Genomic DNA, 19,052 nt, shown 5'->3' on the forward strand with positions numbered 1-19,052 from the left:
TTTTGGCTTAGGTCAGAAGTGGCTAGTAATGGAATATCAGTAAAGTAGTTCTTCAGAGTTTTTGAGCATAGGGTCTGTCCTCTTCCTTAAGACTTTCTCCATCTCCCCCCTCCTCCAATATACAGGTAAAACTTAGACATTATGGAAAAAAAAAACCACCTAGAAAGTACAAAAAAATAAAAATGAAAATGAAAAATCACCCAAAATTTTACCATGGAGAATCACTCACTGTTAACTTTTGGTGTTTATTCTTAATGACCTGATTCTAAGGGTGTTTGTGTGAACATAAACATATGTTTACACATATGTATGTATATTGTAAAGTACATGTAATTGCTTTAAATCAAAATTAGTTCACAGTATGCATATTGTTTTCTATCTTGATTTTTCCCATTTAATAGTATGTCTTGTACCTCCCTTCATATATCATAATTTATATAATATATCCTCTAGTGGTATACATTTGGGTTTTTTCCAGTTTTAACTATTACAAACAGCTTGTGATAAATCTGTGTATATGAAGAGGGTAGGGCATGTTATCCCCTCTTACTTATTCCCACCTTACCTAATACTATTACTAAATCTCTAAAATCCTTGAGTAAAGTATTCTTGGTTTGATTTTTTAAAATTGTATACTAAAGAGACTCTTTTTGTTTTCCTGTAATCTTTGCCCACACATGCCCTCAAGTCTTCTCTGAGCATTCATTCCTGGCTGCTGAGGTCCTTGCAGGTGACCCTGTGCTGCTAATGAGAATGAGTTTATTGGAAACACCTGCTAAATACTAACTGCTGTCACCTGAACAGAAATGCAGTTTAAAGCAACGTGTTGAATTATACTATTTTTCATTGTTACTAATCAAATGAATGTGTTATTCAAATTAATTAAGATAACAGCTTATTACTATTTCTAACATCAGACTTATTGATCTGTGCAGAGGGACTCTATCTAGCTCAGACTCTTCAGTTGTCCTCCATGATTTTTTTTTTAAGATTTCATTTATTTATTTGACAGAGAGATCATAAGTAGGCAGAGAGGCAGGCAGAGAGAGAGGTGGAAGCAGGCTCCGAGCAGAGAGCCTGATGTGGGCCTCGATCCCAGGATGCTGGGATCATGACCTGAGCTGGAGACTAAATCCACTGAGCCACCCAGGTCCCCTGCCTCCCTGATATTTTAATGCTTATTTTTATTCCCATTAACAGAATGATAATTAAAGCAGAGCTGGATGTCACTAGTCAGCTCTGCCTAGCATTCTCTTATTGAACAAAGTGGGCTCACTAAGCATTACCCTCACCACCCTTCCTCCATCTCCCTCCTTTGTTGAAGGGAGTGATGAATTGGCACCTCCAAACATACTCAAGGTAAAGCCCACTTGACTTCAGCCACACACTTCATATTATATACTCCCCTTTTAGGTGCTGGGTATGTACTGCGGATACAGATATCACTGCTTCCAAGGATCTTACAGTTGAGGGGACAAGTCCTCACAGCATAGCTGTGGTGTCAGCTGGGAAAGCATGGCATCCATCTCTTTTACAGATGTGCAAGCTGAAGGGAAGTGACTTAGTGAGGCGTATTCTACTGCTCGGTGACCAACCTGGGATCTATACCTGAGTGCTCTGACTCCAGGTCCAGTGCTTTTTCAGAAGTAACCAGATGTCTCTTGTTTTTCAGAAAGCATGTGTTATGTACAATGTCAAGAATATAAATTGAATTTGTTAGAACTTTTAATAGATTACTGATAGTGATAGGGAGTACTGAAAGTTTAAATGTGCATTTTAACCAGGTTTTGTTGGGTTTTGGTTGCAGTCTGGTGACATGCAGTCTTTTGCACAGAAGCTTCAGCTCCGGGTGCCTTCCATGGAGTCTTTGTTTCGAAGTCCCCTAAAGGAGTCTCTCTTCCGATCTTCTTCTAAAGAGTCTTTGGTACGAACATCTTCCAGAGAGTCCCTGAATCGATTTGACCTGGACTGCTCTGTGGCCACCTTTGATCCATCTTCTGATATGGAGAGTGAGCCAGAAGACCCGCTCCCTAATTTAGACAGTCTCAGCAAGGAACAATTGATTCAGTGGTTGCGAAGAATGGAACGAAGATTGAGTAGCTACAAAGGAAAATGTTCTGAGGTAGGAGCATGACTTTTTTGCCTCTATATAAAGTTTTCCCATTGTTTTCTGATTCATGTTACTGTATAGTTTTTACTCTTGTGGTTGTCTAAACTGTTGATTCCCTAGATGCACTGATTAGTGAAGGGTCTGTGGCATTATCCAGTTAAGAGATTTTCAGGTGCACAGAAGCCCTTTGGCAAAACCTTTAGTAAAATTTTTGGAGAAGGTCATTGTTTGTAACTTTCTGGTTTGCACATTCTATGCCCCTTTTCTCCCCTAGCCCTTATCTCCAATGTTGCTTGGATACTCAGTGCACAGTACATCATCTTTCCTTCTCACATTTCCTCTCTTGTTCAACTCTTAATGTTGTGGTTCCAAAGTGACTTCTTCTGCCAGCCAGATTTCCATTACACTAACCCCTGTCATGTTTTAGGTAGTTGGGTTTTCTGGTTCACGCACATTATATCTACATTTAAACTTTCCCTCAGATGAGTCTTTAACTGCTAAACCCCTTGAGGATGACTTTGTGTGGTCTGAGAGAGGTTGTAATCGTGCCCCATCTCTCTTTTCTGTTTGTCCTCTTGGGCTGAATTATATAAGTTGCCCTGTGTAGTTAAAACAATTTATCTTTACGAAAGCCTTATCAAGAGCAAGTTGCCCATGAATTTTTTTTTAAAGACAATGCATAATGTTTTATTGTTTTAACAATTTGTAACCAGCATTGCAGTTAATTTTAATTAATGAATAATAAAGTTCAAAGATTGTATATAAAGTTACTCATAACTTTTATTTCCAGTTATGACTACAGTATGCGTAGTTTTACCCTGCAGCCAAAAATAAAACAGAAACCTACAAAATATCTTTTTAAAACTATAAAGTACTGACAAAATAGAAAGGAAGTATTAGGTAAAAATCTATCAGCTGGCTGGAATCTAGAGATGTAAACAGCATTAAAGCCATCTATTTCATGAGGTAGTTGTGGAATTGGGCAACTTTTTCCTTTAAATGTATTATTTTTTAAAAAAGATTTATTTATTTGAGAGTGAGAGAGCTGGAGGAGGGGCAGAGGGAGAGGAATCTCAGGTGGACTCCCTGCTGAGCACAGACCCTGAGGTGGGGCTTCATCTTGTGACACTGAGATCATGACCTGAGCCAAAATCAGGAGTTAGATGCTTAACTGTCTGAGCCTCCCAGGTGCCCCATTTATTTTTTATTTCTATCCATGTTAATAATCATCCTGAATTATTTGTTGTTGTTGACTCAGCCATGGCTTCTTAAGTTTGAAGCTGGGGCAGTAGTATAGTATTTAAATGCAGTGCAAGACACTGCATTTTCTGTTTATAGTGCCATTGAGTTTTACACCATCTCTGTGAAATAGATTTTAATTATCTCTGTTTTGTAGAAGAGGGATTAGAGACTCGTAGATACTTAATCATAGAGATTAAGTCTTGTGCTTAAAGTCACACAGGTAGCAAGTGACAGACTGTGGATTTGATTTTAGGTCTTTCTGGTGGTTTCCACTCTTCTGTGCTGCCCCAGGTCAAGTCATGCAGCTTATTAGGAATGAAGAGAGCATGTAGTCTTTGTCTCTGTAGTCCTTGCCACTGTAGGTAACCAGGATAACATAGTGCTATAAGTGACATCTAATTGTTGGGCTGCTCTTCCACCTGTCCTACTCCCTGGTTTTTGAGTACCATTTTCCTATCCAGTAATAAGAATACCTAAGTAAGGTAATAAGAGGAGGAGGATCATGGTCTTTGGCAGAACTTTTTTCTTTATTGCCGGACTCACCTTCCATTGCTGTCTGCCTTTCAACTCAAGACATCAGCAAATGTGTTTGTGGCACACAGCAACCTTCCAAGGGAAAGGCAAGGCTCAGAATAGGGAAGTACTTCTTCCCCTAAAGCTGTAACCTATGTCTTCAGAGTCCTCTCATACTTCTGAAGTGGGTCCAAATAATTCAGTGGAGCCATGTGCCTAATTTTATTGGTTAATCCATAATTTCATCAGGTTGTGCTAGAGTCTTCAAGTATCTTATTTACTGGCGTTAAATATTTAAACATCTCTTTAGGACCAAAATTACCAGTTTTCATCTGTTGGTTATAAGTTTCTTTCCTGAGATTTTTACCCAGCTGTAGTCATAATTCCTATAATCAGAGACTTTAGAGATTAATTACATTGTGCGTAATAGCCCAAAATAAAAATCACCTGATGAACCTGCTAAATAAACATGTATCTTGTCCCCCAACCCCCACTCTCATTCACTTACTTAGTTTGGGGTGGGACCTCAAAATTTCTCTTCCTAGCAAGCTTCCTGGGGATGCTTTAATCCCTACCCCATTCATAATTAAGTGCTGAAATTTTTTTTTTTTTTTTTTTTTTTAAAGATTTTATTTATTTATTTGACAGATCACAAGTAGGCAGAGAGGCAGGCAGAGAGAGAGAGAGAGAGAAGGAAGCAGGCTCCCTGCTGAGCAGAGAACCCGATGCGGGGCTCGATCCCAGGACCCTGGGATCATGACCTGAGCCGAAGGCAGAGGCTTTAACCCACTGAGCCACCCAAGCGCCCCTTAAGTGCTGAAATTTGAATATTCTATTTATTTGAGAGAGAGAGGAATAGAGAGCACACAGGAGCAGTGGGGGAGGGGGTGCCAGAGGGAGAGAGAGACTCTCAAACAGACTCCCCACTGAGTATGGAGCCCATTATGGGGTTCAATTCCACGACCCTGAGATTGTGACCTGAGCTGAAACCAAGCATCAGATGCTCAACTGACTGAGCCACCTAGGTGCCCTTAAGTAGTGAAATTTAAAGACGTATGTGTCTGAGGTAAGATCATGTACAGATAAAATACCTTAATTTTGTAGTCAAGTTACATTTTACTTTTCAGAAACTTATTTCTTATGTTTGTTTTGATTGTATGTGCATCTAACTAGGTTGAATTATCTATAAAAGGATTCTTCCGATTTGTGTATTTTTTTTTACTTTTGTAAAGATATTTAGCAGAATTTAGAATACTAGGAATGACTGATGTTATTGGTGACTTTGTCTTTATTTTAGCTTGTTACAGCTTATCAGACTCTTCAGAGAGAGAAGAAAAAGTTACAAGTAAGTGATATCTTGGCTGTGATATTGATTCATACATAATTTTTTTAAAAAATATTTTATTTACTTATTTGACAGAGAGTGAGATCACAAGTAGGCAGAGAGGCAGGCAGAGAGAGAGGGGGAAGCAGGCGCCCTGCTGAGCAGAGAGCCTGATATGGGGCTCGGTTCCAGGACCCTGAGATCATGACCCAAGCTGAAGGCAGAGGCTTAACTCACAGAGCCACCCAGGTGCCCCAATTCATTCGTAATTTAAAAACTAGAGACTTACAGTAAAATAGTTCTGACCCTTACTTTTTTTTTGCCCAGAGCAACCTTTCATTTTTTCCTATTTTATTTTATTTCTTTTCAGTGTTCCAAAATTCTTTGTTTATGCACCACACCCAGTGCTCCATGCAATATGTGCCCTCCATAATACCCACCACCAGGCTCACCCAACACCCACCCCTCCCCTCCAAAACCCTCAGTTTGTTTCTCAGAGTCCATAGTCTCTCATGGTTTGTCTCCCCCTCTGATTTCCCCCATCTCACTTCTCCTCTCCATTTCCCCATGTCCTCTGTGTTATATTTTATGCTCCACAAGTTATTGAAACCGTATGATACTTGACTCTCTCTGCTTGACTTATTTCACTCAGCATAATCTCTTCCAGTCCAGTCCATGTTGATTATAAAAGTTGGGTATTCATCCTTTCTGATGGAGGCATAATACTCCATTGTATATATGACCATATCTTCTTTATCCATTTGTCTGTTGAAGGGTGTCTTGGTTCTTTCCACAGTTTGGCAACTGTGGCCATTGTTGCTATGAACATTGCGGTACAGGTGGCCCTTCTTTTCATTACACTACTGGGGTAAATACCCAGTAGTGCAGTTGCAGGGTCATACGGTAGCTCTATTTTTAATTTCTTAAGGAATCTCCACACTGTTTTCCAAAGTGGCTGTACCAACTTGCATTCCGACCAACACTGTAAGAGTGTTCCCCTTCCTCCATGTCCTCTCCAATACTTGTTCTTTCCTGTCTTGTTAATTTTGGCCATTCTCACTGGTGTAAGGTGGTATCTTAGTGTGGTTTTTCTTTTTTTTAAGATTTTATTTATTTATTTGACAGAGAGAGATCACAAGTAGGCAGAGAGGCAGACAAAGAGAGAGGAGGAAGCAGGCTCCCTGCAAAGCAGAGAGCCCAATGTGGGACTCGATTCCAGAACCCTGGGATCTTGACCTGAGCTGAAGGCAGAGGCTTAACCCACCCAGGCACCCCTCAGTGTGGTTTTTGATTTGAATATCCCTGATGGCTAGTGATGATGAACATTTTTTCATGTGTCTGTTAGCCATTTGTATGTCTTTTTTGGAGAAGTGTCTGTTCATGTCTTCTGCCCATTTTTTGATGTGATTATCTGTTCTGTGTGTGTCGAGTTTGAGTTCTTTATAGATTTTGGATATCAGCATATATTCTTACTTTTAATAATTCTCCATGTGATCCACATATTTACCCTATTTTACTACTGGGGATTTTAATAAAGAGAGTGAGTGAAAAAGCCCAGAGATTTTACCTCTGGTAGGGATGGGCTTTTTTAAGTTTTGAATCCCTGCAGTGTTCAAGAGGTTTGGATTTAAGGCATGTTTGCCTCTTTCAAACATGCTCTAGTGTCTCGATCTGCAGGTTTTATCTTTAGGGCTAGAGACATACAACCTTCCTAAACTTTCCCTTCTGTTTTTGAAATACCTGCAGACATTTCTGTTCCTTATCATTCTACCAAGGTCTGAACACAAGCATCCTCTCTCTTTTTTCCTGAGGATGCTTCTTGTAAAGCTCTTGGTCAAGTATGTGGAAAGAGAGGAAGGCATTAAGCTCTTCTGGGTGACCTGCCTCAACCCCCTGGCCCCACTGTGTCACCCTGTTCCGTGGCTAGACATTTCCCACCAGGGTATCCCAGGTGATAATTCACAGGTCAGAGCTAAAAGGAAGTATCCACTCTACTTTGAACAGTGTCATAAGTTTACTGTGCTAAGATATATAAATATTTATCATTTAAAATAATGCTTTATTAAGGAGGGCACATATTGCATGGAGTACTGGGTGTGGTGCATAAAAAATGAATCTTAGAACACTGAAAAAACTAAAATAAAATTAAGATGTACTTAAAAAAATGCTTTATTAATTTCTGCTTCTGTCCTGTCTTGAGAAGGATGGAGAATTATGTTAGGTGTTGGCATTCTGTATATCTGCTGTATCACTTATCATAAACGTTTTAAAATCTTTTAATGGTAAGAGATAAAGAAAAAAGTTATTTTGAAGAGTTTAGCATTTTGTCCCATCTAAAGATGCTAATTACATAACAAAAAGTTATTTAGAAAGTGAGTTTTGGTAAAATTAATTTCCCCATGTACATTATCTTAAAATATTTAATCTGCCATAAATAATCTCCGTGAAGTATAATATTAAACTTCCTGGCTTTGGTCTGGAGTATTATCATCAGAATGGTAACACCAGTTATTTATTGCTGATTCAGTGTTCTCATTGTCCATAACAAGTGTGAAAATTAAGTTGTTACATATGCAGCCATCAAAAAAACCAAAATCTTGTCATTTGCAATGACATGGATGGAACTAGAGGGTATTATGCTAAGCAAAATAAGTCAGTCAGAGAAAGGCAATTATCATATGATCTCTCTGATATGAGGAATTTGAGAGGCAGCACGAAGGGGTTGGGGGGTAGGGAGGGGAAAAAAATGAGACAAGAAGTAACTCAGGAGGGAGACAAACCATAAGAGATTCTTAATTTCAGGAAAGAAACAGGGTTACTGAGGGGGTGGGGGGAAGGATAAGGTGGCTGAATTATGTCCATTGGGGAGGGTATATGCTATGTTGAGAGCTGTGGATTGTGTAAGACTGATGGTTCACAGACCTGTACCCCGAAGCAAATAAATACATATATGTTAATAAAGAAAATTAAGTTATTACAAATAGTTTTTAGTTTTTTTGACAATGTTTTCTTAAACATAGATCTTTTGAAATGGAGGGTAACTCTGATTTAATCTATTCTATTAATAGTCCATAAATTCATATTCAAAAAGTTCATCTTATTCCTACTTACTCCTAGTGTCTGGGGGTACCTTGCTTGTGTCTCTCTGAAAGGTCTCTGGGTTTTTATTTCTAGATGTATGTAATTTTACCAGTAAGTGGCGGCAGAGAACTGTGGTTGCCCAGTCTCGGTGTAAAGAATGTATAAAGTTCAGTGACTTGTGCTCTTTTTTACTTGCTTTTCATTACTATGTCATGCAGTTGTTTGAACCAGCTTTTTTTTTTTTCTTTTTAAAATTAAAGGGTATATTAAGTCAGAGTCAGGATAAAGCACTTCGGAGAATTGGAGAGTTAAGAGAGGTAAGTTGTAGTGATAATACTTTGAGAATTCAATTTCTCATATTTATCACAACTCTTAAACTTGTTGGGATAGTTTCATATACACTTGGTTAATTGTAGTAAAAACCAACCAGCCCAATCCTTAAGGCCAGAGATCAACTTTTATGGACTTTATTTCTGTGGTTTCCCTACAATACATGCTGATGGAATTTAGGACATAAGAATGCCTTATTTAGCAATAGAATATCATTTGCCAGCTGACAGTCAGTGGCAACTTTCAAGGCTAACCTGTCTCTTCTATTAGGTATTTGAGGCTTCTTTTCATTTTTCCTAACCAACAGTCTTGATAAAATTAAATAAAAATTATGTTCCTTGTAATTTTGGGAGGTAATTTTTACAGTGACATATTATAGTTCAGGCAAATATATATCACTTGGAATCATACTTGACTCATTTTTGCTCCTGTCTTATCTTGAGAAGGATGGAGATTATTGGCTTATATTGGCTAGAGGGTAGGATTCTATGTCGTTGCTGTATCACTTAAACATTGTGATGCCTCTTAATTGTAAAATATATAACAAATATATATATATATATAACATATATATATGTATATATAACAAATATAGAAAATTGTGAACAAAAATATGTAGCTCATATGTGTATGGTAAACACTATTGTAACCACCACAGTCAAGAAATAGTGTTGCCAGTCACCCTGAGAGCCTCTCTGTGTTTCCCAACCCAGTCACAGCCCCTCCCTTTCTGCAAAAATAACTACTGACTTTTGTTATGCTTCCTTGTGTCTCTTTAAGGTTTTATCACCGAAATGTTTGCTTCTAGGTACTATAGTCTTGCCTGTATAAAAATTTTTTTGATAAATCTTTTACGTCTCCTTAACTCTGTATGTTCCCCCTGCATCCCTTTTCCTTACAGGTTAAAGAACCTGATGATAAATGAGAAGACCCAAAATTACTCATTTGCCTTATTCCAGCATTATAAACACAACACTCTTAGAATAACAATACTAATACTATCACCATCAATTATGATTATTGATATTAGTTAAATAAATTTTTATATGCTATTTGTTTTTCCACCTTTAAAAAATCTTTTTCCGTACTATACTGTTAGATCATAAGCCATTACATATGTATTCTTTCCCTTTTAACCCTTAAGAAAACCCTCTTAGGAAATATTTGTCAGAGCCATATAATGACAAGTTTTAGTTCTTTTTTTATTAGCTGCCTGCTTGTATTAGTTAGCTATGCTGCTGCAGCAAATTACCACAAACTTAGTGGCTTAAAACAACACAAATCTCAGAAATTTGACACAAGTCTTACCAGGCTAAAATTAAGGTGTCATTTGGGCTGTTGCCTAATGTAGGTTCAAGGAGACAGTCTGTTTCTTTGCCATTTCCGGCTTCTAGAGGCTGCTGCATCCTCTGATGCATAGCCTCTTTCCTCCATCTTCAAAGCTATCAGTGTTACATCTCTGCCCATTTTACCATAATCACTCCTCCCCTTCTCTCTGAACTCAGTTGGCAAAGGTTCTGATTTTTAAGGATCCATGTGATTAGATTGGGCCCCAAAATCCAGGATAATCTCCTTATTTCAGAGCTTTTAATTTGATCACATCTGCAAATTCTCCTAATATGTTCCAGTTTCTAGGATTAGGATTTAGAATCTTTGGGGCCATATTCTGCCTACCACACTACCTTTAGTCAAGACTATAATCAGTGAAATGGCTAAGAGACAGCTAATAAGGGAAAGGAGGAGAAATAAGGGGTCTAGAGGCCATGTAGTAAATTTGCTGTTTGGAGGAGAAATAAGGGGTCTAGAGGCCATGTAGTAAATGGTGCTACCATTTTTGTAGTAGCTAAGATATATTTCTGAACCATAATCCTGGTTGTGGCTACATGAACAGAGATTTATTCAGTAATTTATATGTGAGTACTAGGTAGATAAGTGAGGGTCTGGGTATTTTAAATTTTGTTCACAAAGAAAAAAATTTCCTTCAACTAAATAGTATAACCCATTAAATCATGATGAGTATGTAAACATTCAGAGTGCTATATGTCATAAAATGTTTTGTTTCTTTGGAATTAAAGTCTGAATAGAAGTACGTACGGTTTCGTTAGTATTTTATTGACTTAGACTGAGGTAAAACAGTATAATGTTCCTTATTTTGTTATGTCAGGTTAGTCAAGGCATCAGGAAAGATGTTGGGTTTGAGGTTGGTGTTGAGAATAACTACCTTGACTTCCATTGCTTTGACAAAACCTCAGATGGGAGACCTTCTGGCCAAATGACTGTGATTTGATATTGTTGGAGCATTCATTGTATCCCTGGGGATAGCAGCTTTCTGTACGTTTGCTGTGGCCAAACCAAGAAAGAAGGCATATGCAGATTTCTACAGAAATTATGATTCCATGAAAGAGTTTGAGGAGATGAAGAAGACTTGTATCTCTCAGGGTGTAAAATAACTTTGGAATGTAAAGAATTTCTTTGGGTTGAGTTCCATGGAAGTTTGTCACTGACCTGTGTTTGGTTATGGAATGGTTTCCCTTTATAAGTAAACAACCAACAAATACTAGGGGTAGTAAAAAGAAAAAAATTTTTTTTCAGAAAATAGTCCTTAGTATTTTATGTCTTCCTCATGTTGTTATGAGTATATGCATGAGTTTAATCCATGAACATCTCTCCTAATATTTTCTGGGGAACAAAACAAAACAACAGTTGGGTATAGGCAAATATTATGTCTTCCGTTAATTTCTAGCATATTAGATATTTGGTAATAAATCAGATAAAGATGTAAAAAGGTAAGTAAAAACATATCCAGCAGATACACTGTAATTTTCTTTGCCTGATTTTTAATCTTAATATCAGCAGGTATTAGGAATATCAGCAGGTATGATAGGAATATCATACTATGAGAAGCTATGAAAATTGTGAGCTCATCTAAATAGATAGGGTTCTCCGATTTCATTTTAAGGCCAGGTAAATGGGGAATAAATGAAGACATTGTCTTAGCTATTTCCTCCTTTCTCTGTCCTTCTATCCATGCATGGTATGTTCTTTTTCTGGGTTCATCCAGGTGCAGCTGGTTATGAGCAACTGCTGTTCTCAAAGCTAACTTCAGGGAGGGAGGGTTCGTTTTTTGCAGCTTGAAACATATATGAACATAGTGGGTAGCATAGGGCTGAGATAAAAAATAGTTAGACAGTGAATGTATTTGATGCATTCTACATATCAGGATTTTTCTCTACGGATATAAACAGAAAGACCTTGCAAATTATATGCATAAAAATGTTAATTCCAAGGTTTCCAAAATTTGGAAATAGTCTTAATGGCTACAAAAGGAACATTATTGAATTAGTTGTTATATTTAGTAGTATTACATAGCCATTTATTATTATTGTGCTAAAAAGTTGAAATAGGATAGATATACACTTAAAGTCTAATCAAAAGGAATTGACTCTAGATAGTAGAGTCTAGTTCTAGAGCTAGTGAGATTGCTATCATGAAAGTGTTAGACAGTTGGCTAGCCAGCCTGTGGGCTCTAGTTGGGATAGAAGTAGACAGTTCTTAAGTTCCTTAGTAATTGTAGTCTTTACTGTTTATGGAGTACTTATTGGTAGAATAGGCTAAGTTAGCAGGGGGAGAGAGAAGAAGAAAGGCTTATAAGATGCTGCTTTGCATCCAAGGACTTCTTATCTACATGGGGAGATGAAACTAAAACCTGAAAATCATCATATAAATTGAGGAATTTTTGTTGGTTGTCAAGGATGGCATGTAATAGAATCTAGTATGGTAGGATGTAGAAAAATTATTTGGAAGAAATGAATTTTAAGAGATGTGCAGGAAATGTGTAGCTGTTTTATACTAAAGAATTGTTCTGGGCAAAGTCATAAAGAACAGTGCTTTCCAGACTTATGGATTTCATGGACTGAAAAACTACCTTCTGGTTCCTTCTGGATATGGGGGAAAGGCGAATTGTCATAGTCCTGCAAATTTCCTTCTAAAAATTTATTTATTTATTTATTTGAGAGTGAGCCTGAGAGAGAGCGAATATATGTGGGGGTGGGACAGAGGCAGAGGAAGAGAGAGAGAATCTCAGGTAGACTTGCCACTGAACTGAGCTGAAACCAAGAGCCTGACGCTCAACCAGCTGAGCCCCCAGGCACCCCAGAGCTGCAGACTTTTATTTTTCAAAAAACTCTCTCTGTTGGCTTTCTGATTGTTCACCATTGATCAGTGTAGACTTCATTCTGGTCCTGTCCTAATTCAAAGACTGGCATTTGCTGACTACTGCTGTTTGAGCTGGAGACTTTAGTGAGAGCAACAGTACAAGTGGGATTTTGGGGCAGTGTTGGTATGGGGGAGAATAGAGGACAGCTAGTGCTTCAGCGTTTTAGTGAGAAAGGGTCATTAATGACCTAAAGAAATTAGCATTCTAAATAATTTCGGGAACTTGGAATTTTTCTGTTTGGTGGTGAGCTAATTCAGCCTTTTTAAAAAATTTTACAGAGGAGGAATCTTCTGACTTTGGCTATTGACTGCTTTTGTGTATTGGGAAGAGAAAGTTTCTATTGGCTATGGCTATCTGGTATAAAATAATGTAGTTTTAGATCAAGTGCATATAAGGTAGCACAAGTAGTAAGATGTCTTAAAGTAGGATAAAGTTTTTTTTAATCTTAATTGATTGTTTTATCCTCTCCACATTATCATTACAGAGCAGTCATTACAGCTCTAAAAATGTACTTTCTTTTCTTGGATCTCTTATTATTTAAGGACCAAAATTATCCTCTGGGATTAATACCAATGTTTTGCCTGGTGATTCTTCTCTAATTATTGTGTTGGTGCCTTGTCTTAAGAAAAATGCAAATCTGAATTGATCATGTTTTTAAACTTTGAAAGCTTCAAGCTTGTATTTTTGTTTTTTATTGAAAACTACTTATAAAACTTCATGTTTTAGGAGCTCCAAATGGATCAGCAAGCAAAAAAGCATCTCCAAGAGGAGTTTGATGCATCTTTAGAGGAAAAAGATCAGCATATTAGTGTTCTCCAGACTCAGGTAAAAGATTAAAAGAAAAAGATTGGCATTTACAGATAAAAAAGAATTAAGGGGTTTTGATGGGATATCTCATAAGTTGCAGATGTTACAAAATGGCCTATTTTTAAAACTCTTAATTTTCCTTAGTTATATTTCAGTATAATTTTTTAATGTATTGTGTCTTTTGGCTAACTATGATATCATTGAAAATAGCAAATATAAAATCAGCTGCATTGGGAGTAAACATTTGATTTTTCCTCCTAGTATAGTGAAAAAGCATATCTTTTGTTCTGTCCCCTCTGTGTTTTAAAGAAAGTACTACTGTGTAGTTTCTCTCTCTCTTTATTTTAGAGACAGTGATCATGTGAGAGTTGAGTGGGGTGGGTCCACACAAAGGGGAGGGAGAATCTTAAGCAGGCGCCATGCCCAGCAAAGAGCCAGAAGCAGGGTTTACTCTCACAATCCTGAGATCATGACCTGAGTCGAAACCGGGAATCAGATACTTAACCAACTGAGCCACCCAGGTGCCCCTAATTTTTTTTCCTAAGGTACATTTCTTTTTCAGGTTTCTCTGCTGAAACAGCGGTTACGAAATGGCCCGATGAATATTGATTTACCTAAACCATTCCCTCAGATGGAACCCCAGGCTGAAGGTGTCTCTAAAGAGAACACAGACAGTGATATAGAACCAGTAGGTAAGCTTCATCTTGTCCAAATGTTAATTTAAAAACTGGAGAAGGATGTTGACAGTTTCCAGGGCATGATGTGGGCTGAGGTGGAAGTGTCCTCCAGAAGATGCAGGAGTTTTTGTTGTTTTGTTTCTTGGCTTGTTCTTCAAGAGAACAAAGCTAAGTTATTGTTTTAAAACTTGAAAGTCTGTGAGTAGCATCACGTTTTCATTGTAATTACAATTCATTCTAGTGTTCTGTTCAGCAGCACTTATACTAAAATTCATTATTTTACACTGTTCTATTGATAGCAGTAGCTAGATTTCATATAAACAGGTCAGTTCTGTTTAAGATTAATGGATTTGCTCTTTTCATTGTTTGGCTATTTCAGTTGTAATACTGTTTACATACTTCTACATTCAAAGATATCTGATTTGTTTTATTATTTGCTTTCTAGTTAGAAAGGAAGGAATAGCTAAATTTTGTTTCAAAATCCAGTTATAGCCCTCCATACTCTTTGAGGCATTAAGGCACATATTTAGTAAAATTCCCACTTTTTATTTACTGGCTTTTTCTCTCAAAGATATTTATGATAAACTTTTAGTACAGCCAGAGCCAGAGCAAGGTGCTGAGTAGCTGTCTAAGTAACCAGGCTGCAAAGGGTTTGTGAGATTCCCTTGGGGTCTGAAAACTTAACTCATAAATGTATGGAGAATGTAGAAAGCTGTACTTAACCAGTGACTCCTCTCAGGGACAGTTTAGAATTCATTGGAAAAAATTCTTTATTAATCTTTTTGTGGTGGGAGCCAGGACACAGAGGGCACTTTTGGATAACAAAAGATGGTCATCAAACTGTCTTCTAAGCAGGGCGAATTCAGTTAATGGTAGTTGACTACTGAGGGTTTTGTGCCATTTGGGGTGGGGCTGAACCCTAGGGAGGTGACTGTGTTCCTCAGCTTCTTTTGATACAGATCATCCAAATGGTGAGACTTGAGGGTGGGCAGGGTAGCCCTCCTTTCTTTGTCTCAGAGGATAGCAGAGCATTGGAGTGAGAATACACCCCTGTGTACTAACAGAGTAACTGTTCCCAGGGAGCCCTTCTCTTTAGCCCTTCTATTCCTTACTGACCACTGCTTGTGCTGCTTTATTGTTGATAGTGGTAGATGGAGCTTCTGCTAAAACACTGGAGGTACTTCAGCAGAGAGTTAAGCGGCAAGAGAATCTTCTGCAGCGATGTAAGGAAACAATTCAGTCACATAAGGAACAGTGTGCACTATTAACCAGTGAAAAAGAAGCCCTGCAAGAACAACTAGATGAAAGGCTCCAAGAGCTAGAAAAGATGAAGGTAAAAGAGCAAATGAGTTTGGTTTATGTAACCCTGTAAAGCTAGATCGACAGGTCCCAGTGTGGCCTGCACCTCCTTCCTCTGCGGAGCCTTCCCCTTCCTCCGCAGACAGCATGGAGATGACTCCCAGGTGCCCTGGGCTTCATAGCACTTGCACCGTCCTTTCCAGATGTCCTGTATACTTTGCTCTTACTGGACTGAGAAATACCCAAATTAGATAAAATGTTTAGAGTTCTCTTATGAGGAGAAGCTTTATTAGAGGTGGAAATGAATTTTTAAAATTTTTTTAGGAGCTTCATATGGCTGAGAAGACTAAACTTATCACTCAGTTGCGTGATGCAAAGAACTTAATTGAACAGCTTGAACAAGATAAGGTAAACCAATAAACCTTATGATACTAAAATTTGTCAGGGGGCCCCAGAATTCCAATTTGGAAGCAGTTAGAAGCATTGAGGCTTATGCTTTCCAAAGCCATTGTAGTTGCTTCCATGAAAAACTTTGTTGTAATTTTGAAATTTAAATTATGATTACCGTTAGTTGTGTATCATGTGAAGCTGATTTTCTGTGATTTTTTAAAATCCCAGTCAGCATTTTGATTTATAGATTGGAATAACTGCTGAAAAAGAAATCTGTTCACAGTACCTAACTACTTTTCAGAGAAAGGTTGTATTTTTTATAGTTAAGACACTGTGAGTAATATTAAGTATTGTCTTCAACGGAAACAGATTAATCTCTCAGATATATTGCCTAAAGTGAAGAAGTGGTAGTGTTATATTAACATAAAGAGAAGTTTCTGCAAATGGATTTTGGGATTCATTTCAAGTGAGATTGGCAATGTACAATTAGAGTGGCAGCTGTGGCTATGGCAGCAGAGGCAACTGAAAATTCATGGGCAAACGCTTTTGGGCTGAGTCTTTCAGCCCCAAATTCTTGGGTTCTCTTTCTAAAACAGCTTCCAGTGGTTCACATTTTCTTCCTTACGCTACTTGGCAGCTATAGTATTTTAAGTGGCCATGCAATTAAGAACATGTCAGAACTGTTCTGCTTTTGAATGTGTTAGCAGTTTTCATTCTGTGATGTTATTTTGCTAGAGTCTATTCCATACAGTTCATGAAGGCCCACTTAAAAAAAGTGAACTCACCACCCAGCTTCAGCAGTTAACATCTCAGGGCTAAAGTTTTATCTGTACATGCCCAGCCCTCATTATCCTCAACCTTGAATTTACTTTGTTGTAGAGCAAATCCAAGAAATCTCATAATTTCGTACATAAGTATTTTGAAGTATTTTAAAGGACTTTTTACTTTTATAAAATTGTAACTACATTATCATGATCACATCTAAAAACTTAATTCCTGAATACCATCACCTATCTAGTCAGTTTCAGATTTGCCCTTTGTCTCATACCTTTTTTCCATTTTTATGAATCAGTATCTAAGTAAGTTTCTTTCATTGTAATTGGTTTATATGACTCTTAAGACTTCTTTTAATCTATAGATTCCATTGCCTCTTTCTCTCTCCATGTGTCTTTTTCTCCATTGTGATTTGGTTTTTGAAGAAACTGAAGGCCAGTGATCTTGTTTTGAAATTTTGTGTAATCGCCATTTACCTGATTTTTATCTGTCCATTAATTTGAGCCATCTGGAAGAGTCATACCCTAAACCAAGGTTTGATGAACCCTGCAAGTAAAGTAATAATCTTAAGACCCATAAAATAGCTGTCACAAAATCTTATTTTTCAAGAGACAAGTCGAACTACCCTGTTTTTTGTTAGTCTCAAGTGACTGATTCAGGTTTTAATATTTGATTCCTTTATCCCCATAGTGACCTTCATATTATGTGTAGATTATCCAGAGAGTGGGAAGACAGTAGCAGTTAGCAAATTGGAGGAATGGGGGTGGCTCACTGACAATAATGAGGAGTGGCAGTGGGACCAGAGACTGTCACAAGAGAAAAAGCAGGTTGATCTGTACCAGTCTTGGCCCATCTTTGTGGCAGCAGTAACCTTCCATCCTCAGTAGCCTCTGAGGCTCTCCCCATGTCCCAGCAGTAACATAGCTCATGGTGGCCCTGAGCCAAGTACAAAAGCCTCTGAGGCTCTCCCCATGTCCCAGCAGTAACATAGCTCATGGTGGCCCTGAGCCAAGTACAAAAGACTGTATTTTGTTTATTATAAACTGTTTAGTAAGACAGGGAAAATTATAGCCAATATTTATAGAAAGAGTATAAAGTAATTCTTTAAATTAAAATGTGTTTTTAATACTCAAAAGACTAAACTTACTATTAAAATAATTTTTGTATATTAACAACCCTGATCTACCAGGTAACCAAGGTTTTTGTACTGTATAGTGTAGTATGGAGTGCAGAACACAGACTTTAGTTTGTGAAATACTAAAATCATTCTTCTGCTGTACTTAGTAAGAAATACTATGTTTTCTGCCTTTTAAGTAAGTTTGATATGTGCTGTTGATGGTGCAGTTTTGTTATACAAATGCTTTAGTGTCTGTACTTCTGTTTAGGGAATGGTAATAGCAGAGACAAAACGTCAGATGCATGAAACCCTGGAAATGAAAGAAGAAGAAATTGCTCAACTCCGTAGTCGCATCAAACAGATGACTACCCAGGGAGAAGAGTTACGGGAACAGAAAGAAAAGTCTGAAAGAGCTGGTAAGAACTCAGGGGTTATTTGTTTTATGTTAGAAGTCAAAAGTCATGTAAAGTGCTGACCAGCCAACATTTAGAAAAATTAGTTAAATATTGATACTGGTACAGAGATTCTAGATAAGATACTGAACTGTTTCTTAGAGGGGGCAGGGGCTGGTAAACTATGGCCTGTGGGTGAAATCCTGCCCATGCATGGCCTATTTGTAGGACTCTCAAGCTTAGAATGCTTTTTACATTTTTATGTAGTTGAAAAAAAGAATATGTGACAGAGACCATATGTAGCCTGAAATGTCAAAAATACTTATCATTTGGCCCTTTATAGATATGTTTATTAACTACTGCCTTAGAGTATCAAAATTCAGGTTTACAATTTTGGAACTCCCCAAATAGGCACAACATTGTACATATTAAATGAATGCAACCTTATAGGTAGATGCTCTAGGGTAAACAAAAAATATAAGAGTATAAAGAAAGTATAAGATAAGCCTTTTAAGATAACAGAATTATGTTTTGACACAATAAATGCTAGGCTGTGAAAATGTGGAGACCAGCGTAGTATTTCACAAGGTATGATAATGAGTAGTGCCAGGAAAGAGAGGAGAGAGCAGAGTAAAGGAACATTTCAGGTTGGTGAAGGTATGAGTTTTGAGTTGGGCCTTGAGGAATGAACAGAATGGGCCTAAGCAGAGAGGTGGGGCAGCACACATTCCAGTTACTACAAGGTCATCGCAGGCACAGTGACTAGAGGGCATGTGTGAA

General features: G+C 37.7%; 1 protein-coding gene across 1 annotated transcript in view; it reads left to right on the plus strand.

The window, feature by feature from the left end:
- The window catches only part of GOLGA4 (golgin A4), a 136,153-nt gene that overhangs the window by 40,311 nt on the left and 76,790 nt on the right, over nt 1–19,052 (plus strand). Inside the window, 8 exon segments of the mRNA XM_045089111.1 lie at nt 1,808–2,122; nt 5,163–5,210; nt 8,531–8,587; nt 13,543–13,641; nt 14,186–14,315; nt 15,446–15,633; nt 15,924–16,007; nt 18,149–18,296. Of these exon segments, the coding sequence (XP_044945046.1) occupies nt 1,808–2,122; nt 5,163–5,210; nt 8,531–8,587; nt 13,543–13,641; nt 14,186–14,315; nt 15,446–15,633; nt 15,924–16,007; nt 18,149–18,296 (1,069 nt within the window).

The sequence above is a fragment of the Mustela putorius genome, unplaced genomic scaffold (assembly GCF_011764305.1).
Source record: "Mustela putorius furo isolate JIRA1106 unplaced genomic scaffold, ASM1176430v1.1 tig00003834_pilon_pilon_pilon, whole genome shotgun sequence".
Lineage (NCBI taxonomy): Eukaryota > Metazoa > Chordata > Mammalia > Carnivora > Mustelidae > Mustela > Mustela putorius.